General features: G+C 38.5%; 1 protein-coding gene across 5 annotated transcripts in view; it reads left to right on the forward strand.

Annotated features, from left to right (window-relative positions):
- LOC138748952 (reelin-like) overlaps positions 1-23675 on the forward strand; it is a 271468-nt gene that overhangs the window by 72682 nt on the left and 175111 nt on the right. For all 5 annotated transcript variants that reach the window (XM_069909910.1, XM_069909907.1, XM_069909911.1 and 2 more), the window contains 5 exons: positions 2699-2769; positions 10823-10855; positions 14271-14349; positions 15583-15679; positions 20261-20312. In XM_069909910.1, the coding sequence (XP_069766011.1) occupies positions 2699-2769; positions 10823-10855; positions 14271-14349; positions 15583-15679; positions 20261-20312 (332 nt within the window). The remainder of the gene's footprint in view (positions 1-2698; positions 2770-10822; positions 10856-14270; positions 14350-15582; positions 15680-20260; positions 20313-23675) is intronic.

Genomic DNA, 23675 nt, shown 5'->3' on the forward strand with positions numbered 1-23675 from the left:
TCAGCTAATGGTGCTCCTTAGAGTAACTTATCCTATTTTTTCTGATTCTCCATTTTAACACTTGGTTTGGGGGGGAAAAAAAAAACACCAGAATGCTATTCGAACCACTGTCCATATTTCAGAAAATAGATGAATGAAGCACAAAATGAAAGAGTAGTTTAAATTAGTAACAACAAATACAAGTTAATGTAAGTGATGTTTTCCTTTTTCTCTTTGACATTTATTTACAATGACGGTGCCAGTGTTTGTGATGTACATAAGTACATGTTTAACAAGTAAAACAGGGAAGTCTGGAGAAACTTAATAGGTCAAACAGTAAGATCTAGCAAAGGTACATAACCATCGTTTGAGACCCTAACCAAGAGCTTTGTCTTCTGAGGGACTTTATCATGGTTGGTAAATAACTTACTAATTATCAAATTAAACTTACAGAAATTGCCTTATGTGTAGCCAGGAAGTGCATTGTAGTAACATGGAAGTCTGACACTCATCTACTCGTGGACATGTAGTCTTCAGAGATGAATAGCTGTATCCCACTTGAAAAGGTCACATACAATCTCAGGAAGGGATATAGCACCTTCCTAAAAGTCTGGCAGCGGAGACTCCATCCTCAACATCCATTGGAGCGCTCACACCCCTAACGTCGAGGTACTCGAGATGGCAGAGGTCGACAGCATCGAGTCCACGCTGCTGAAGATCCAGCTGCGCTGGATGGGTCACGTCTCCAGAATGGAGGACCATCGCCTTCCCAAGATCGTATTATATGGCGAGCTCTCCACTGGCCACCGTGACAGAGGTGCACCAAAGAAAAGGTACAAGGACTGCCTAAAGAAATCTCTTGGTGCCTGCCACATTGACCACCGCCAGTGGGCTGATAACGCCTCAAACCGTGCATCTTGGCGCCTCACAGTTTGGCGGGCAGCAGCCTCCTTTGAAGAAGACCGCAGAGCCCACCTCACTGACAAAAGGCAAAGGAGGAAAAACCCAACACCCAACCCCAACCAACCAATTTTCCCTTGCAACCGCTGCAATCGTGTCTGCCTGTCCCGCATCGGACTGGTCAGCCACAAACGAGCCTGCAGCTGACGTGGACTTTTTTTACCCCCTCCATAAATCTTCGTCCGCGAAGCCAAGCCAAAGAAAGAAGAAAAAAAGTCTGGCAGCCTTATTTATAGGTACCTCACTGGCACCAATATAGGGTTACAATCGCTACTGGCTACCCAGTAGACCTCTATGGTATTAACACTGACCTTAACACTGTGGTATTATCATGTCTCCATATGCTTTACTGAACTGTACGCTCCGACAATGGGATTTTTTTCTGTTTCTATTTCTTTGTTCTTTCACTGTTTAATATGACATATAGAGGGGAGAGGGTGGAGGGAGGGGTTATCTTGATGTTTTATATTTGGTATGATCGTTGATTGTTAAATACATTTAAAATGAGAAATAAAATATTACAAAAAAAGATTCATAACCATCACTTGAACCTGAAACTTTAGTTATGTATCTTTATCCTTGCAATATAAAGTACACTATTTGAACTGCTGAGTTTCTCCAGCATTGTGCTTTTACTTCATGTTTATTCTTTATATGCACATCTTATTATCAAATTATTTAAATTATTGTAGAATTTAGATTTTGTTCAGGCAGGAAAAGACAGTAGCTCTAAGAGCTTGCAGGATCTTGAGAATTATAAACACACATGAAGGATAATTAAAAAAAGAAACCAAGGAAGTTGTGTCAAATGTTTCTAAAATTCACTGACTATTGCAACTTTGTTAAGAACTTTGAGAGGTTTCAGAAAATGTTTACAAGAAAGAATCCAAAAATGGGGACCACAGGGGAAAAAAAAACCTGGAATTGTTCCCCTGGAGGAGGGAACGGTAAGAGGGGATTTGATGGAGGAGTTCAAAATTATAACGAACCTGAAGAAATTTCTAAAGGACAGCCGTCCCATCAGTGGAAGGTTGTAAAGCAAAAGATACATCTTTAAGGAGATTAGCAAAATAACCCTTTGCTTGTAAAAATGTCAGAAAATATTCAAATGTAAGATTCAAACAATAAGATCAGAAAAAAAATTCCGGACTATGAAGAAAAATCAGTGTTATGGGATTGATTTTATAAGAAATAAGCAGGTCCTCAATGGGTTCTTGCTGCAGTTCCCTCCATGAAGATTCTATGAAAAATTATTTGGTGAATGGAATGGGTCGATGCGAGAACTGTTTTATCTGCCATCTGATGTGATGGTGATTAACACACTGAATCTCTGTGCGAATCTACTTTTCAAATAGTCAAGCCATTCATTTTTAGACAGCTCCAAGGATAATGAAGTACAATGTTCCAACTGTGAGATTAAATATGTTATTGCAACTATTGGGTTCAATGGTAAGATTGCTAGGCTGTTTTTAGATTTTTCTTGAGATCTTTAGTCATTTTTCTCCTGTGGCATTGAGTGTCAGTCATGCTGAAAATGAAATAATTTTTGCCCATTGGTAGTCAGACAAATAACTGTGGGTGTAAAATAAGGATAACTTCAGGAATAATACATTTTCATTTGGCTACAAGCAGGGAAATAGGGAGGGCATATTAAATCATGGTTATTGATACTTGTGTTAATATTATCACTTGAATTAAGACATCAGATAAGGAATGATGTGTAAAATTGTTACATACATTTTCTCTCTTATTTTACAAGGGCTACAGCTACACAAAGGGGTCAAATCATATTCAAGGATGCACGGGTTCAGCAGTTATGCGAGCAGGGAGGTAAGAGAAATGTCCCCTGGAAAATAGATGCTCATTGTTTGTGTGATTTTATTTTAACCCATGTTTAAGCAGTTTCCATATCTGAATTTTGTGAAAGAGAGTAATACTCACTTGGTTATGTTTTGGATTTGTTTGGCTTTTTATTTCCTTTCTCTCATTGTAACTCAGCTAACCTTTGGTGAAGATTCCTTATTGAGTAAATGCATTAGCAAACTTGCCCAGTTGACCATAATTAATACTCAAACGTGGTCAGAGAGAAGGTTGTTTGATGGTTGGAGGCAAAAGATCATGGTTTTAAGAACTCCCATCCATGAACTTGATTCAAACACTGATCTTCAGAGAGTGATCAAAAGGAAGCTTGGCTCATTTTCTTCTCTTTGGGATCAACTGTATTACTGCTGTGACTGATATCACCACAGACCAGTGATTGACCAGACATCTTCTTGATCTTTATGGCTAAACTATTAACTCTAAAAATTATTAAATAAACAGAAGAGTTTTCACAGATGCTGGAAAACTGTTGATTAAAAATGGACAGTATTCCTTCATGTATATTCATTATATATAGCACATCATTGTTCGAGTCCAGCATGAACATTCTCTCCAAATGGCTAATTTCACAAAAAACATCATAAAACAAATTAAACCGGGAAATCTCCTGATGCTATGATTGCAGTGCAATACACAAAAATGCTGGAGAAACTCAGCAGTCATATAGGGTCTCTCGGAAGCAAAAGAGTAACCAATGTTTCGGGCCTGCACCCTTTGTCAATGGATGAGCAAAAAATTTGTCACTGGGCACTCTCCAACCAGATGTCAATAACATCCAGTTTCCTTTAGGTTCCTCCATTGACTTTCTCTCTTTTTCCATCCTGTCTCCTTTTCTCAAACTCCTCACCTGCTTCCCTCTCCGTTCTGAGAGCTACCCCCTCTCCATTTCACTTCTCAGCTTTTTACTTTTCTTTTGTCCCACCCATTTCCATCTATGACCCCTTGCCTGTTGACCTTGCCCCTCCTCCCCATTTTTTATTCAGGCATCTGTCTGCTTTTTGCTCATCTCTTGTCAAAGAAACTGAAACATTGATTACCCTTTACTTCCTTTGGATGTTGGATGTGTTTTTCCAGCACTTTTGTGTATTGCATCAAAATACCAAGAAACTATAAAAAATAAAAAAAATACCAAGAAACTGACAGCATTGTTGAAAGACAGATCATCTGAAACTTTACCTTATTTTAAAAAGTACCAAGATTTCCAGGCAAAACGTCAAATCTGAATGGATGGGAAAATTATTTGCACTTTGGATTGAAAATGCATCAACAAATAATGTATTTAGTTTGCCATTGTCAAAATACACTCAGTCAAATCCGATAGAGGATCACCATGTCACATGAAACAAGAACAGCGAGAAATGCACTACTTGTTACTTTATTGAAATGTGGGAGCTACAAATAATCCAGCATTAAAGACAATTTAGAATATGCTGCAGAAATCTCTAAATGGTCTTTTATAAAGAAATCCTGCCAAAAAAAATGTCTAAATTCCTTTGGCTTACTTGGATTAAGTCAAATTTAATATTTTGCAATGTAAATGGAACAGAAACCATTGCCAACAGAGCTTAGTGTAACAGAATTAAAACACTGAGAAAAATGTAAAACAAAAAAAAAAACTCTATAAACAAAGGATTTTAACAGTCTTGATTGTTTTTACAGAATCATACAGGCCCTTTGGCCTTCCAATTCACTGACACTAATCCTACATTACATCAATTTTTATTCTCCCAACATTCCCATGAACTCCCCAGATTATATCACTCATCCACACTCTGTGCTTTCCAGTGGCCAATTAACTGACCAACCTACATGTCCTTCGATACGGAAGGAATTGGAGCGCCCAAAGGAATTAAGGTTTTTGTGCAAATTCCACATAATCAGCATTTGAGATCAGATTTCAATCAGTTCCTGGAGAGAAGAGATTGCAGCTGTGTTAACTGCTCCACTGTATGCCAGAAGAGTCACAAACCTGAAACATTAACTCGGTTTCCTTTCTGCAGATGCTGCCTGACTTGTTGCTCATTTCCAACATCTGCAGGTTTTTATTTGAAATATTCATTGACTAAAAAAAATGTATCTTTGAAAGAAGAATGAAAAAAGGTTTAGATGTCAGTCCACTGAAAACAACAGAATTTTGTTTTCATCTTTAATATAGTGTATTGCACAGACTGTGGATTTAGGATGTTAACAAACTACCTCCAAATTCATTCCTGTTGGCTCCTACACTTGGTGGAATCCGTGCTTACTGTGGAATCTGAATTTGGCTTGCCCAGAGAAGACAGAGGGGAGTGATAGAAGAGTGTTATTCTGGCTGGAGGTCCGTGACCAGTGGTATTGGGACCCCTGTTGCTTAATGACACAAAGAATGATGGAATTGTGGACAGTGCAGAGGGTTAATGCAGTGGAATATCGATAATTACAGATAGGTCAGAAAAATGGCAGATTTACTTTAATTGGAGCAAGTGTGAGGTCATGCACTTTAGGTGGTCAAATGTTGGGGGAAAATATACAGTTCATGGTAGGACAATTAAAAGCATTGATTTGCAGAGGGATCTGGGAGTTTCAGATCCATAACTCCTTGAAAGTGAACACGCAAGTCGATAGGGTGGTAAAGAGGGTGTATGGTGGGCTTGCCTTCATTGGGTGGGGCATTGAGTACAAGTCATGTTTGCAGCTGTATCAAATGTTGGTTCAGCCACATTTGGATTATTGTGTGCAATCTGGTCACTCCATTACAGGTCGGCTGTGGAGGCTTTGGAAAGGGTCCAGAAGAGATTGGAGGATGTTGCCTGGTTTAGAGGATTATAAGCTATGGGGAGAGAGGTTGGTCACAATTGGTTGTTTTCTCTAGAGCGTCATAAAATTAGAAGAGGCATAGATAGGGTAGGCAGTTGGAATCTTTTTCTCAGGGTAAGCATGTCAAATATAAAAGGAAATTTACTTAAGGTGGTGGTGGGGGTGTGTGGTGTGGAAGTTAGAAAGAAATGTGCAGGGAAATTTTGAACATGGGGTGATAGGCCTCTGGAACAGTCTGCAACAAGTCGTGATGGAAGCAGATATGATGGAAATGTTAGAGACTTGTAGAGAGACATAAGGGTACACAGCGGAGAAAAGGCTATGAATCGTGCAAGTAATGGAATTTTAGTTTAATTTGGGTTTCACATTCGGCAGAGATGCATGGACCGAAGGGTCTGTTCCTTGTATGCTCCAAGCAAGTATGTTGTACAATTAAACGTTTCCAGTTGTCTTTGTGAAATGCTGAGCATATTTAGTTGTGCAAAAATTATTTTCTTTTTGTATTCTTTGATCTCTAACATCAGATCAGAAATGTTTCCTGGATTTATGGCAGTTCAAAGTAGAATTACAATTGAAGTTAATGATAATGTTCTTTCATTGTTCGTGAAAATGAAGTGTGCAAAATTAAGTATTCTTGGAGATGATGAGTGATTCAGTGGATAGCCTCATAAAAGACCAGTCCATGGATTCTGAATCACTTCCTAAAATATTGGCTTGTGCTGATTGAATAAGAATTACACTTCATACACTGTGATAACCCAGGGCAAGTTACTGAGGTCTATAGAGTACAAAAAGCATTTGGAAAATTTATTCTTGAGACATTAAACTTTTATACCAAGTACTCTCTCTTGTATTTTGGCATTTTAATAAATGTATTCAGGCTTGGATGTAATTTTTTCAGCCATAAATATTTCATTTGTGTTGCAATCATAATTAGTTAATTTCAAAAGTTAATTATTTAACAGCTACAATTTCACTGATCACAATTATTAAATTCTAATAAAACTTTTTTTGATCCCCTATGTTAATGTGCTCTTGATAAATATTAAAGAAGACCATTTCTGTTAAATTGTGAAAGCCATAGTATGCAGTAATTGTTATAACATCCCATTATTGTGATGGAGAAAGCTCTCAAAACTAAACCTGGAGAAAATAACAAGCTATCAATGTCCCGAATGTTCCACATTTGAGGGTTTGAGGCAGGAATTTACTTCAACAGGATTGATTGGAGGTGAAATTCTGCAGGGACCAACGACACTTCCTTCAACCTAATGTTTTATGGATCAGTTGTCAATTAAATGGAAATTGTGTTGCCTCAAAATCTCCAAGTAACACAGAGAAGCCTATCTTGAGAAAAATATATATTTGACTGAGAGGCAATGGCTACCGTAGCAGTTAGAGCTAAGCTATTACAGCATTAGCGACCAGGATTGAATCCAGTGCTGTCTTCAAGGAGTTTATACGTTCTCCTCTTGTCTGTGTGGGCTCCCTACAGGCGCTCCTGTTTTTTTCCATCCTCCAAAGCAGCGTGGGCTGGTGGGTCAAGGTAACAGCACAAATGAAGAAAGAAATCCATGAAGAGAATGCTATTCTGAATTCTTCATGGTGATCCAGGTCTTTGCTCTTGGATTTTTGTACAAGGAGAACAAGAAGTCAAATTATTGCCACTGTATAAAGTGTCAAAATTATATTAACCCTGTCATATACATTATAGGTCGGGGGTTGATTGTAGAATGAAAATCAATCCTTTCTTGTTTAATCACTTTTACTGGCCCCCACACTGGAAGCCAGGCAATATACCCCTCAGGAACAAGGTAGATCATATTAAAGTAATATTTCTGCACATGCGAAACATTTACCGATCGAGCTGAAGTAGCCTGAAACACATTATAACTTGATGTGTATTAGCAGTACCCATGTAAATGACATCAGTGGGATGGTAAATGATTTGAGCATTTGGCTGTCAAAAGCAGTTAGTCATAAAATTCAATCACAAAAAAATGTTAAAAGTTATCACATAGTTTGAAACATATGAAAAATTATTAATTTGTAGTGAATGAGAAACAAATGTTCACATATCATTTAAATTTCATGAAATCTAATAAAACGGTACATTTGTAACAGTTACTGTTAAAACCTTGAATTTGTTATTTGAAATATTAATATTTAAATTGCTATTATGTTACTACAGTCCCCCTTTATTTCCTATTTTAATGAAGATGGTTTTTAAATGGAGGTTTTTCTGAAATGGTTCTTTTTTTTAATATTGCAGGCAATGAATTATGAGCTCAAGAAGAGTTTAAATGCCATTGAATTGTTTATAATTGTTAATAACTATAATTACATTTCAATTTAGAAACTCTAAACTTTCCCCTGTAATTATTTTGGAAGGTTTGATGCTGGCCTTAATTCATGAAATTTTTTTAAAACTGCTGATCCTGGTAATCTAATATAGAAAAAGGAAACTGGTCATTCTGCACCTGTAGAAAGAGAAACAGAATTAATGTTTCATCTAGAAGAACCTGCAACAGCACAGGGAAGAAAATTTAAGTGTAGGGAAGGCACTTGTTTCTGGTAGGGCATAACTGGGCAATTATTGGGATAATAAACAAGGTTATCAGATCACTGACTGAAGGGAAGTAGTTAGAGATCCATCACAGTGCAAGCATTTCTATAAACCACATTACAAAATAAATAAAAATAGTGCAAGAAAAAGACAAAGTAAGGTAGTGTCTGTGGTTCATTGTACAATCAGGAATCTGATAGCAGAGGAAAAGTTGTCCTTGTGCCGCTGAGTTTTCATCTTCATGCTCCTGAACCTTTCTCCCTGATGGCCGCAGAGTGAAGAGGGCATGACCAGGGTGGTGGGGGTCCTTGAAGGGAGAAAGCTCTCAAAACTAAATCTGGAGAAAATAAAAAGCTATCAATGTCCTGAGTGTTCCACATCTGAGGGTTTGAGGCAGGAATTTACCTCAACAGGATTGATTGGAGGTGAAATTCTGCAGGGACCAACGACACTTCCTTCAACCTAATGTTTTATGGATCAGTTGTCAATTAAATGGAAATTGTGTTGCCTCACAATCTCCAAGTAACACAGAGAAGCCTATCTTGAGAAAAATATATATTTGACTGAGAGGCAATGGCTACCGTAGCAGTTTGAGCTAAGCTATTACAGCATTAGCGACCAGGATTGAATCCAGTGCTGTCTTCAAGGAGTTTATACGTTCTCCTCTTGTCTGTGTGGGCTCCCTACAGGCGCTCCTGTTTTTTTCCATCCTCCAAAGCAGCGTGGGCTGGTGGGTCAAGGTAACAGCACAAATGAAGAAGGCTGCTTTCTTAAGGCACCGTCTCTTCTAGATGTCCTTGATGGAGTGAAGTCTCGCGCCTGTGATGTTGTAGGCTGAGTTAACGACCCTCCGGGTTTTTATTTTCTTGTCCTGAGTGTTGGCTCCTCCTGGTCAGATATTGATGCAACCAACCAGGATGCTCTCCATGGCACCCCTGTTGAATTTTTTGAGAGTCTTCGGTGAATCTCCTCAAACTCGTCAAGGATGTAGACAAATATGCAGTCCAGCAGGACAAGCTTGGCACTTTTAGAGGGAAAAAAAGGTGGAAATGGAGGGAAAATATTTTTGCCCTGCTGAGCAGTAGCTTGGTCCCAGCCTCTGATATCACTGATTCTAGCCCAGCTGTTCACACGGGCTGCTCAGAGAAAGAGAACTCGTGGGTAGCCTTTCCAGCAGCCAGAAATGGCATACCATAATTTGATCCAACATTAATGAAAATCACTTTATTGGACTTAATGCTCTGAAGGTAGTTTATTATTAAAATTTAATTCCTTAAAGTGATCGAGACCTTCAACTCCTACATTTTCCCAACAATTGATCCCATCCCTTGAAGTGATATCTGATCCCACATAGGACTGATTTTTTTTTTTCTCCACTTATATCAACCTGAATAATGAAATACTCCTGGCCCTGAGATTTGAAGGAGTGGAGTGATTAACGGGAGACCAATGCACTTCTGAAATGGTTCACAAAATATCAAAACACTTGGATTAGATTCAGGTCATGCAAAGTGTTAGTTAATAATACTGAATTTAAAAATAATTACACAATAAATTTGAAACAAATATCTTTGAATCACCTGTAAATTGTTAACTTCTTTCTGCCAGTGGAGAAACACACCAAGAGAAATAAAGCTTCCTCCCTGAATCCCCTCTTTTGTTAATGATATAAAGTTCTATCTTAACCTTTTACTAGACTGCACCAAATGTCAACATTGTATAAAATAAACTGATCACCATTTGCCCAAGGCAGTCAATAACTGGCATGTTTAGCGTTTTGCTATGACAACATCAGCAACCCGTGTTCAAATCCAGCACTGTCTGAAAGGTGCTTGTACATTCTCTCCATGTCTGCGTGGGTTTTCCAGTTTCCTCCCACCCTACAAAATGTACAGGGTTGTAGGAGAGTTTGGGTGTAATTGAGCTGCATGGATTTAAATGGCTGGAATTGGCTTCTAACGTGCTGTAAATAAAATGTTAAACATTTTTTAAAAATTTTAAATTTATCTTGGTTGTGGATATTTAATATTGGTTGCAGGAGTTGATTAATTGCTATTTGATTTTGTATTTGTTTTGATTTCAATATTTTTTCTCCTACAATGTATATTTTTTAAATTTTGCAATCCATTCTCCGGCAACTATATTCTCTCCGATACAAGTCCAACTTAGATATAAAAGGAAATATGTTGAGTGATGCTTCCCCAAAACAAGCCAGTCTAGATATATTGCAACTATTTCTACTTCTAACATCACTAACCTCTAAAACAGGATGGGAAATTTATTGTCGATTGGTAATGATTTATAGATAACTTTACACTTCCAAAATGGGTTGAGGTAATTCACTTAATCTCATTATACTGTGAATTTTGATATTATAGGAGTTGTATTTTGTTGGTGCCTTGTACAATTTTCTTTAATTTAAATTTTTTTAAAATCTGGTGCCAAATCTGGCAACCCCGTCCTGAAGAGGTGGGGTTACCTAAAATTAGCTGTCTTGTCGAGAAAGGAGGAAGCTCTCCCAACCAGTAATATACATTTCCCCCCCCAGAGAATGTCATAGATGGAAAAGAAAATCTTTATGTGCAGAGAATATGGAATGTGCCCATCAATTAACACAACTTTTCTATTCTTATCTCACAGCTCCCACTGAGTCACCTCTAAGACCAAAGCTGGGTAAGTGAGAATATTAACAGTACAACAAATAAAGTCTGGAGCTCTCCATTAACCCTGTGTTATGAAAATTTGCTCCAACTTCTTTGAAAGAAATAATTGATTAATAAGATATATTGTTTTATCTTGGCCCAAGCTCCTCTGTGATTCCACTTGTTTCCGGTGACAAAAGTATGTGCGCACTGAATGCTTGTGCAAACACAAACTTGAAACTGTTTCAAGATCATTTTGGCACAGCCTGTCTCTCATGGGTAATAAAACCATATTGGCATGTTTTCATATAATACAAGTACAATTGCATTCTACACGTAATGTATTTCATTAAAATTTTATTCTTTACTTTGAGATTATTTTCAATAAGTATAATTATTAATTACTCCATTATTTTAGGTAACTCACCTTTTGTGTGCATATGAATTTTCTTGTGCACTGGCTGCAAAATGTGTGTGCACGTGCACACATGCACAGCTTGGAGGGAACAGCGGTTATAATACACTTGGAATACTGAAGAATACAAATCAAATAAATCTGAACTCATCAACTTCTGACGGTGGTGCTCCCCCAGTCTGAATATTTATTACTTAACCTTCATGGTTACCAAAAGGAAGGAGTATTTCCGAGAACAATGAGCTGCTGGAGAAACTCAGCAGGCCAGAAAGCTTCTATGGGTGGAAATGGTTAGTCAACGGTTTGGGTCACGAGACTTCATCAAGATCAAAGTAAAGAGGAGACATTTTGCACAAGAAGGGGAAAGAAGCTACGGAGAAACCAAGTGAGAGGGTGTTGGTCAGAAAGTGGGAAAGGTGGAGAGACCACTGGAATGGGGAGAGGAAAGTTTGAGAGAAATTTAAGAACAACAAAAATGAAAAGAAGGGATGGAAACAGTGAAACTAGATTGAGGTGGGGTTACCTAAAATTAGAAAAATCAATGTTCATGCTGTTGGGCTTAATGTTGTCCAAAAGAACGTGATGTATTATTCCTCAAGTTTACATTTGCCTTGCTCTGAGTCCAAGGAGAGACGCATTTGTGGAGGAATGTTTAGGAGAATTTAAATGGTTGGCTACAGGAAGTTCAAGCTTTGTCCCAGAGGGGTTTGGAAAATCCATCCCTAACCTGCAGGAGAAGGGGAAAATATGTGGGCATGGTTTGGTCTCAATTGGCAACTCCAGATACCCTACAAGAACACAAACCTGTAACTGTGCTCTCCATTTCTTTTGATTTAGGAGTGCAATGCATGGACCAGGTGCTTAGCTCTCTCTGCAGTTCTCTGCAATGTATGGACCAGGTGCTTAGCTCTCTCTGCAGCTTTCTGCAATGTATGGACCAGGTGCTTAGCGCTCTCTGCAGATCTCTGCAATGTATGGACCAGGTGCTTAGCTCTCCCTGAAGCTCTCTGCAATGTATGGACCACGTGCTTAGCTCTCTCTGCAGCTCTCTGCAATGTATGGACCAGGTGCTTAGCTCTCCTGAATCTCTCTGCAATGTATGGACCAGGTGCTTAGCTCTCCCTGAAGCTCTCTGCAATGTATGGACCACGTGCTTAGCTCTCTCTGCAGCTCTTAGCAATGTATGGACCAGGTGCTTAGCTCTCCTGAATCTCTCTGCAATGTATGGACCAGGTGCTTAGCTCTCTCTGCAGCTCTCTGCAATGTATGGACCAGGTGCTTAGCTCTCTCTGCAGCTGCAAAACCATTGCTGAACCCTCTGTGTGGAGACTGGCTGACTCTCTGAACAATCCATAGAATGTTGTTACCATCAATGCTTTCATTATTACTGCTCTTCTAATACATTTGTTCAATTTTATGACAGTACATATCTAAGGTCTCAGTACTTGTAGTTCATAACATCTGGAGAGCATTGCATTGATCGATCCTTTACCTTTTTTTGAACAAATTCTCGTAGTAATACCAGAGATACAGAAGGCTTCCTCTTGGGCATCTAATGCATATTGCTCCCAGTTCATGGTTGACTGAACTTAGTCTTACCATCTGAAGACATCATGTCTTCCAACTCAGCCTCAACATTGGCATCCAGGGTTTCTCAAGAGAGAAGATCTCCTAGTTATTGTGCTTCATGTCCAGTGGTTGGAGGTAGCCACTGTTGTTGTAGACATCATCATTCACCATGATCTCTCTTCGAATGCCACTGCTTTGTCATGGTCATTCTCAGGCTAGCCCTCAACTTGAGTGGGCCTTTCAAGTGCTGAATGAAGGTGGAATCCATAGCCTTGATTCTAACCTCATCATTTGCCACACCTCTGTTCCTCTGACAGGAATGATCATATTCTAGATGAGCACAGAGTGAGAAGAAAATTAATTTCATTGAAAGCTTAAAATTGCTTGGTCTTGCAGCACAAACAAGGGTGTACCTGGTGTAGCATTCATTTAAATGAGGCATTTAAGTCAGACAGGCCACAGGGAGTTGGTGTAAGAAACAGATTTGTCATTCTATCAGTTTTGAACATGTTAGCAGTTACTTGATGCTGATTGCATGAAATAGAAAGACTGTGGAATCATAAATAGTTAAGGCACCAAAGGTGACGATTTTGCCCATTATGTTTGTGCCCTCCAAAAAAGAGCTACCCTCTTCCATATCATCTTCCCATTCTAGATTTTGAGCCACATATCCTACTGCGGACCAACAGCCACCATTCATTGTAGGCTCAGAAATGTAATAATTCAGGAAAATCTCTTTGGAAGAATGCAAGTAGCAGACAGTGAATCATTTAAATTCCCACATCTATTCTTGTAACACCGACTTTCTTGAATGAATGAATTCCAGTGTTGCCTTGGATGTGGTGCTCCAAAATATTACAGCATCTATTTCAATAGTTCTTGCATTCTTTCAGTGAAACTGCTATGATAACCATGTGTTTAGGAGAAAGACTTGCAGAAATGAATTACCTGTATGATTATTCTGTTAACTCTCCAAGGGTGCCGTGCTCAATGAATGTTTTACAGGAATCACGAGACAAAATGAGCAGCTCACTGGGATGCTAATGCAAGCATGCAGCCCAGCATAATAACATGCTAAAATATACCTCATACCCCATAGTGGATTGCAACAGCCATTTTCTACATTCCATGTAGAGTTACCATTTAAATTTTGAAGGAATAGAACCATAACAAATTAATGTTGCCATGGAAATGAAAAATCCATAACCCTCTGTTGCTAAGATCTGCATACATCTTGTCCTTGAAAAGGCTGGATTTTGAACACAAGCCAGACGGAGGCAAGCCTGGCTCTCCAGAGCATTGCGTTTAATATAAATTGTAGTGACTATTACCCATGGCTTTTCATAAGGAGAAAAAAAAATGACTGAGCTCTTGAGACAGTTAGACAAGCTAAGCATACATTTTGCAAAGTCAATTGCTTGTGATGGATTGTTTATTAATTAGGCTGAATTTCCTTTCTTAGCTGAAATCCACAGAGCCAATGTGATTCTCCGTGATGATTTTGATTCACATCCACAAATGGAACTGAATGAAAAGTTATGGTAGGTATATCTATAAGCATCAACTGCCTTTAACCTCTGCAGGTTTAAGTGGAGATGCAGGTCTCATTTTAAATTGTTATCTTAGAATTTGTTACAAAGAAGAACACATTTTATTCAAGGTAAAACATTATGCATCTTGTGGAAAATATTGAAGCATCCTTGAAATCAGATAATTTCCTTCATGGCCATATCTCATGAAGCAACAACTACTTTAAAAGTTCAAATTTATTGTCGGAGTTCATACATTACATTACACACAACCCTGAGATTTTTTGTCCTGCAGGCGAGGCAGAATTTCTACTTATTGGTTATACCAAAAAAAATGTACACAAAAAAACAAACCTATAAAACAGAGAGAAACATAAACAAGGTCTTGCAAACAAACTACAGAAAACAGATATTCAACAATGAACAATGTGTAAAGTATGAGTCCCTAATTGAGTTTGTAGTTGAGGAGTCTGATGGTGGAGGAGTAGCAGCTGTTCCTGAACCTGGTGGGGTGAGACTTGTACCTCTTTCCTGATGGCAGCCTTAAGACCAGAGCACATCTCTATGGATCCTTGATGATTGCTGCTGCTCTCCAATGACACCTTTGATAGTTCTTGGGACTCCAGGGCATGCAATGTCTTAACATTCAGAAGAAAACAGAAAATTAAACCACAAATAGGGAGGAAGAGAGGGATCAAATCGTTCTGAACATTTGTCTGAAGAATTTCTGTGGGGGAATTGGTCAGAATACTCCTTACTAATCCATCTCCACTTGTGTAGTACTATAGCATGCTTTTAAAGTTACTAGAGGTCGTTGACTTTAATTAAGTACTGCTGTTTTTTTTCCCCCAGACTTGGCAGTAAAATGTTTGAGGCAGAAGATCCAGTTCTTTTCACACCTGGGCACACATTCTCAGTGAACACTTTAGTGCTGCAGTCACAGGAGACCTGCTCTTGACAGACATATTGTCAAAGCTCTGTGTCATACCTTAAAATAATTAATCACACCATTGCTCCTCAACCAAAGCCCAAATTATTCAACTTTTTGTAGGATCTTCCTATGAAAATATGACTGTTGCATTTAAAAGGTGAAAGCAGTGGCTACCCTTGGCTGTGAAGTGTTTTATGGGCATTCTGAGAATGTGGAAGGTGCTGTGTAAATACAGTAAATTCTTCCATTCTTAAAAAAAATTGAGTGCACCCTCATGTGAATTAATGCAATCTTCCTTGGTCTCGTTTCTCCAGGTTTGAATGCAGCCACTGTTTAATAGGTGATCAGTGCGGGATAATAATGCATGGCAATGCGATGACGTTCTGCGAACCATATGGTCCACGAGAGCTGGTAAATTGCTTTTAAATGCCAAGTATTTTGAGAAGGTGCAGCAGGTCGATTTACACTTTCAGTCATTAGCTGCAATGACAAAGCTCCATCAAGACATTTTTGATATTCTCGAGGAACAGACTTACCTGTGGATAAATTCCTCACATAAAACAATGCACTCAATGGGAACAGATGTTTTATAGAAGCCTAAAAAATCAGCATTGCAGAAGCAAGTGGGTACAAAATGGCTCAAACCCCATCTCAGACTGTTTTTTCGGTGTCACTCAGAAGCTCTTCTCTCTGCTTCAGCAGAAATGGTTCGGGTTGTTTGCACGTTGGCAGGTGTCACGCATGTGGTGGGGGGGGAATTAAGGCAAAACTGGAGGTGAGGGGACCTGTCGCAGCTGCCTAGAGCATTCCAAATCCTCTTGGAAATCATGCATTCGTACCAGTTTCTACCCTATTTCCTAATGTCTCAAATCATCTTAATCAAATACAGTAAAAACCCGTTATCCAGATTTCCATTTCAACTGGCAAAAATAAAATTGCAGAAAATAAATAGGTAAAAAATATGGAAGTTAAAATCAGCGCACCTCACCAATCCATGCAACACACAATCTCAAGCAACTAGAAAATTAATGTATCCACCATCTACCAATCCCCATAGCTGCCAGATACCAGGGGTTTTTACTGTCGTTTAAAACATTCGTTTTGCACTTTGATCTGTCTTTACATGTAGTGATGCATTGCCCAGCACTCCTACCCAAAGAAATTCATGAAGGGGTCTCTTCTGAACCCAACTGGTGGTACCCTGCTGTCTTGATTTTGTTTAAAATCAATAAAGTAATGAAATTCAACTATTAATATTGACTGTAGACCTCTGAAAGAGAACATATTGAAGCACACTGCAGAATGTGTTGATGTTTTACGACCCTAGACCTCTCCACTATATTATGAGTTATACAGTTCACGGGCTGACAAAAGTCTACATAAAATTTATATGTGAACACAGAAGGCATTGTGAAAGAACAGGCAGGTGCCTGATCCTGGAGGACTTGCGTGTTCCCTGGTAGATGATGTGGATTTATCGGCAATCTGCAGATATTCTATTCTGTTGAAATAGATTCCTCCATTCTCCCATTGCAAGTATTAATCATATTCCAAGTGCACAGAAAATCTCCTGGCAGATGCTGCAAATAAATGTTGGATGAACGAGAGACTGAAATGCCATTTGTGACCTAAAAGACCATATTTGAAGTTCTAACCAACTCTCAGCCTGTGATCTCAGTTGCAGGAATGAGTGAAAGCTGTCCAAATCATGCAATCGCAGTAAATGATGGGAAAGATACAGGATTGAAATCAGAATTTTCTAAACATCACAATATATTGCACTCATGTGCTAAGTAATGTCCAAAGATAAAGATCAATATGGATCCCAGACCGTATTGCCACTTGGACAAGATTAGTTAGATTACCAGTAATCCGATTCCTGCATGAAGGGCATGTTATAGTCCCTTTTTTTTGAAAAAAATAGCACTCTATCTCAAATTGAGGAAAAGGACTCATTCTATTTAACAAAATGACAATCTGCACAGAATAATCCTTGGCCAAGATTGCCACTGGGCTATTAGATCACAGAACTTAAATTGCTTTCAAGAGGAAAGTTTGCCTTTTTATATATTAAGTAATCAAATAAACTTAATTTCACAAGCCCTTTCTAATACTGTACTTTCAGTTTTCTGGAGCATGTTCCTTTTATAATACAGACTTCTAGTAAATGGTTCCAAATATATTTCTACTTAACATTATTGTTTGGAAACTAACAAGCACACATGCACACTAACGGGTGTAATTGTCAGGGATCTCTCTATGTGAATATAAGGAGTGATCTCCAAGGAACTCTTTGGATTGTAATATCCAGGGAATGATCCTCAAGGGCATCTTTGATGTTGGTAGGGCTAAAAGAGTACTCCAAACGGATGTACTCAGGAAATGATTCAAGGGACTTCATGATTTTGGCTTGTCCATCCTTCCCCCACCCATTCTTCATTGCCAGGCATTTCCCCATGCAACCTCTGTCCCAACACGTGCTCCCTCACCACCATCTAGAGACCTAAACAGTCCATCCAGGAAGGCAGAGATTCACATACATCACCTTCAACCTTACTTGTGGCATTCAGTGCTCTCAATGTGGCCTGCTCAATATTAGCAAGCCCAAGCGCAGACTGGATGTTCACTTTGCTGGACACCTGCACTGACTGAAATGGCCCCTCCCCATTTTCCACCAACTTGTCTGTACTCAGCCCCCTCAATTACTAGGGTGAGGCCATATGCAAACAGGAACATTGACTTCTCTTATTTCAGGCAACCCAGATCCATTCTCTTTGATCCACCAAGGTACTGTCACACACCCTATTCTTTCCAATACCTGTCCCCCAGCCTCCGATTACCCAGTTTCTTTTTCCTTTCTCACCTGGTTCTATCTGCCCAACACCCACACACTCAACTCACCTTGTCACTTGTCCCCTCTCTTCAGTCCTATCTGTTCACCATCCCTCTTCATCGCAACCCACCTATTGCATGCCAGCTCCTGCCACATTCCTCTTTATACTGGTCATCTCCCGTTAACTCTCAGTTTTGCTGAGTTTCTGCAGTGACTTTTTTTAGTTAGTTTTCAGAATCTGCAATCTTCTGACTCTTTTTTAGGTATTTGGTTTCCCTGTAATGGCCCAAGGATGTCTTTGGGCATGATCTCAAAGATGCTGTTAACATTCAATGTTTTCATTTCTGGTTGTAACTTTACTGCAGGAAGAGACTGGATCTACTTTCACTGTAGCCCATGAAATGTAAAGTCAGACCATTGTGCTGCAAATTATTTAATGTCAACTTTCTTCTCGCAAAATCAATTGTTTAACCTTGACCAGCTCAAAGAAGTTAATAATGGGGAGTGGGTTTGAGGAAATAGGATACAGGAAAATCATCCCATATGTTCTATCACCATTGTGGTGGTTTACTGGAAGAGAATGGCTGTGCAACATAGTATATTTTCAATATCCTTTCTCGATATTAAGTGAACACAGAAAAACGAAATTCTCCTCATTCTGCTACCAACTTGGTTGTTACTCTGACTGATCAAAAAATAACTCTTTTTCAGCATTTAAATTGAGACATTTGATTAGTTCGTTCCCAATTAATTATTATCCTTCTTGGGATGAATAATTCACTGCAATCACACCAAAACATCCAACTGTGCAGAACCATAGGCACCTTCCCAACTTAATAAGCCTCAGTCTTCAGAAATCGATGATTAGATGTGGCATCAGGTCCTCAAGAACTGATCTGGCAGGAAATACAGCACAACTTCACAAGAGGAGACAAAGAAGGATGTGTCAAATGAAGGGGTTAAAACAAACAGGAGTTAAAGTATCTGTTTGTAAATATTGATACAAAGGGAACAATGTTCTTACCAAAAACCCAAAGTAGGATGCCCATAATGAGTCCATTTCACACTCTTCACTTCCACTAATTGGATTGGAGTACTCTTGGTTAAGGTTCACAGTTTAGAACAGAGAGCTGTGAGGCAGCTGCATACATGGCAGAAAACACTTGCATCAGCTTGAGTGTACACCTTGCTAAAGATCTCCATTCTCAAGCAGCTGATAGGTACTCCATAATAGACGGGCTTGAACAGCTACAATATAGTTCAAAGTTGTGTTTTTTTTTTAAATCTCAATTCATTAACTACAACTAATGCAGTACAACAAAACATCATGTGAAATATTGATTACAAACCACTCAGCAACATTTACTTCCAATCAATCAAGTGCATTCATCCAAGTTATCTTCGAGTAGCAGCAATTTCAAATTATAAGTTGCAGGACCTGTGAGATTGATGGATGCAAACCAGCATTGGCACCCTGATGAAATTGCTAATTAATTGGTTATCAACACCTGATTTAATTTGTTAATTGTGCATTCTTTGCTAGCAACAAGTGCAAGATGAGCAGGGAATTTTAGGTTATTTGTGAATATTTCTTACTGTTCTTGGTATTGATTATGAACAGAATTAATCAGTTTTTGTAATTGGAAAGTAAATCTATTGTCTGTATTTTTTTAAATTTAAGATGAGAGCTGTCGCCAAGTTTAAAGTTTAAAAAAAAATCAAAGTAGATTTAAGCAGACTGGGATTGAATCCTTGAATTTAATGTTAGCTATTTTTAGCAATAAACTGTATTTAAATGGATTAATGTCAAGTTCAGAGAAAGTTGAGAGTTACAGGCTTAAGTTGGAGAAGAGATAAACATTTCGGATCAGGTCTGAAAGTAGATGTAGAGTATCAGAGAACATTGAATCCTGTTTTTTTACCCAGCCTCATTAGATTTCATTTTCAACCATGGCTGTCATTCTGGCTGTCTTGAGTTTAAATTCTGATTCACATCAAGCACTTTCTCAATTAGTCTGTCTGTTTCCAACATTAACCAATAGATTTCTTTCTTAACTAAATTTTACAGAGGTAGTAGCCAAAGACTTTTCAGTTCAATTATTTTCAGCAGTTAAAGTCAGGACGTGGACTTTGATAATTCTCTTGTTTCTTCTTTCTAGACGACTGTTATGCTCAATACATCTACAGCATCTGTTCTCCAATTTTCTATTGGTGAGTGATGGAGGTTTCTTCTTAAAATAGTTCAATTGGCAATGAAACAGACACCTGGAATAAGCAGGAGTCCTAAGTTTAAGAATTTACATTTTAGTTCAATTGAATATATTTCTATGCATTTCAATATAAGAAATAATTAAGGAGGTTATTCGTTTTAAATACCTGGCCACTTTATCAAGACTGATAAACTTTATGCATTTGTGAAATTTCTCTCTTTAAAATGGCTGAGTTTCTCATTTTAATAAATTATTTCCTTTGCTAGAAATTATAAAATTTAACAAATTTAATTGCAGTGATCTTAGCTTTCACGACCTTTGTTCCATCTGTGATAATTAGTAGTCTGTGAAGGACTTGTAGCAAGAATTTCAAAGACTTCTTCCACGATGCTCAATGTGGCACCTTTTTAAACTTCAGGCAAGACAGGTGACAAATACCACTTTACTATCAGTCTTTTAGTTTTTGTGTGGAGAATCCTTGTACACACTGAATCACTCGCAGGGGCCCACATTCCAATTTGCCAGGTCTTCAGGAGCTTTGTCGTGGTGTCCATGGACAAGGTCAGCCACCTCAAGTAAAACATTGTCAATGTTTAAAAGTACTGGAACAAAAACGTGCCATAAATTTGGTCATAAAATTGTCTCTGCAAGGGATGAAGGATTGGATTTAACTTCAAGTACAGGAGGAGGATATTTCCCAGTGTATTATTTCATGATAATGGCCAATTTTCATTTAAAAAAAAAAAAACTTTTTGTTCTCAATGTGTCCTTAAAGAGATTTATTGTCCAGCCAAGGGAAGCCTACTGTTAGTCGGTGGAATTTTGAGCCTGAGGAATTGATGCTGGGTCCCACCTGAGATAGGGTAACAAGTCAAGTAATTAGGGTTGAACATGAGTTCCCTCCCCCGCCAGGCTGACTGGCAGTTGTGGAGTTGGTAGCAATGCTGCCTTATTGAATTTTTGCTTTTGCCAAATTAACTTGGCAGCTGCGATTTTCATTTTCTCTGAAAACAGCATTGCTTATGTGATATAATAGTTAAGACCGGTTTACGTAAAAAGAAATGCAATCTCTCATTCATGTTGATCTGTCGGATTTAGTTTCATAAATTAAGCCACTAATGCAAAGCTTTTGCTGGTAAGTGAACTAAAAATTAGATTTGGAAATTGAAGATGAGCATTATTTATGGAAAGTGGACCCTTATTTCTTTCACAGCATGTCCAAATTTTAATTTCCAAATAGTCGTCTTTTCCCTGATAACGGGACTAGTTGAAGAGAGACTTTAATTGTATTTAATTGTGTTTTCTCATTCTGAAGATCCACCAACACTCCACTGACAAATGAGATGGAATTTGGACCTGTTCCCTTCAACATTTACTGTTCCTAATGACCTAGGCAGTAGTTCTTATCCTTTCTCCCCCACTCACATACCACCTGAAGTAATCCCTTGCTAACCACAGAGCAACTATGTCATCTTATGCCAATGGGACTCTGGTTAGTAAAGGTGAGTGGCGGGGTGGGGTGGGGGAGGGGATAAAGGTTGTGAACCAGTGAGCTAGACTTTAAATCAAATTATTTAAAATGCCCTTTAAAAAAAATTTTTGACATTTAAATTTAGGCATAAAGCACAGTAACAGGTCATTTTGGCCCACGAATCCGTGCCACCCAATTTACACCCAGTTGGCCGACATCCCCAGTATGTTTCGTACGGTGGGAGGAAACTGAAGCTCCCGGGGAAACCCCATGCAAAAATGCAGAGAATGTACAAACTCTGAATAGAGAGCATGGGATTCAAACCCTGGTCCCAATGGCTGGCGCTGTAAAGGTGTTGCGCTAGCCGTTACACCACCCGTGCTGCCCATTTGTGTCACTTACAGAAGATTCTTGAAAATTCAACGTTCAGAATCACTTTTCTAATGTAATCAACCCTTTAATTGCCTTTTTTTTTTAAATACCTGGCCACTTTATTTAGTATTTACTTCCTTTGTATAGGGTGGGAAGGTGATTCCCCAAGGGATTCATATCAAACCAATTCATGGGGAAAAACTCTTAGATTTCCTATCCAGTTAGTGATGGAGGGCTTATCCTGCACTAGAGCCATTGTCAAATTTATTTAATTGAGTTTCAGACAAATTGTGAACTCATCAACTTTTTCCATAATTTGCAATTTTTGAATTTATTGCTCAGCATTTTCTCCTCAACAATGATCAATATTCATCCTGTTATTTATTGTTCTTTTGGTTGAGAAAGTGGTTGAGTGATTTGCTTCCCCTTCAACTTGCAACCTGAATCTATGTGAGAGAGGTTGAGGAGACAACCGCCACTTCCTTTTGGAATTTAATATAGCCATTACTCATTGGTCCCAAAGGCATTGAAATCAAGATGTCATGAATATGAATTAAAGTATGATGTTACTTGTTCCCCTGTTAAATTAAGGAACCTTCCTCATCCAGTTGATGTTTCATTTGACCGAGGAAGCCGATTTCAACTGAATTTCAGATCGGAACATGTGGTTCTTGTGAGTGTTTATCACATCTCACTATTCCAGGTCCTTGTGACTTGTAGCAGTGGCCCAAATTCAAACACCTGAGAAAACACAAACTGACAATTCATACCTTGATGAAAAAAATCATGCCTGAAACATGCAGTGTTTTTTGTTACATGATGTACACAGTTTAACCTGCTGAGTTTCTCAAGCTTTTTTATTTTTGCTTCAATCACGGTGTCTGCATTTTTTCGCATTTTACTCCTCTAAAACACAAATTCAACTGACTGTTCTGCAAAACTGCTGAAGGTAAAAAGAAAGAATGTGACTAAATACTACACAAAAAGTGCTGAAATTTTAAAATATTGTTCCTAGATTTAAACTTTGTGTTATGCTTAGGAAATGGTTGTCGAAATTTGCAATGCTGATAAAATTATTGATTTTTCTGGAAACCCTTTTAAACAAAAGTGTAGATATTTATCAAAGGAGTTTTTTTTTGGTTAATTTTCAGGCAAAGTAACCTGGATCCTGTCAGAAAATAGTGATGAATTTGTGTTTAATTATAGCTTTAGGCTGTCATCACCTATATTAATTAGCATTACAGCCAGTCAATCTATCAAGATGACACATCAGTGAGCAATAATCCCAGCTGGTTGAACCACCAAGCAAAATATCTTTCTCAATTGTGCTTTTTATTTTGACATTGGAATCTGGTACAATTTCAAAAACAAGCACCAATCATATATTGTGTGTGAGGAGATCGGCTTTTGGCCATTTCATGTTGGGCCTCCGCCTTAAGGCCGGCTACAGGAATGGATGGAAAACTAAGAACTTACCTTTCAGATAGCTCCAGCATCTCATTCAAATGAGAGGTGCCTCGT

The sequence above is a fragment of the Narcine bancroftii genome, chromosome 13, assembly GCF_036971445.1.
Source record: "Narcine bancroftii isolate sNarBan1 chromosome 13, sNarBan1.hap1, whole genome shotgun sequence".
NCBI lineage: Eukaryota > Metazoa > Chordata > Chondrichthyes > Torpediniformes > Narcinidae > Narcine > Narcine bancroftii.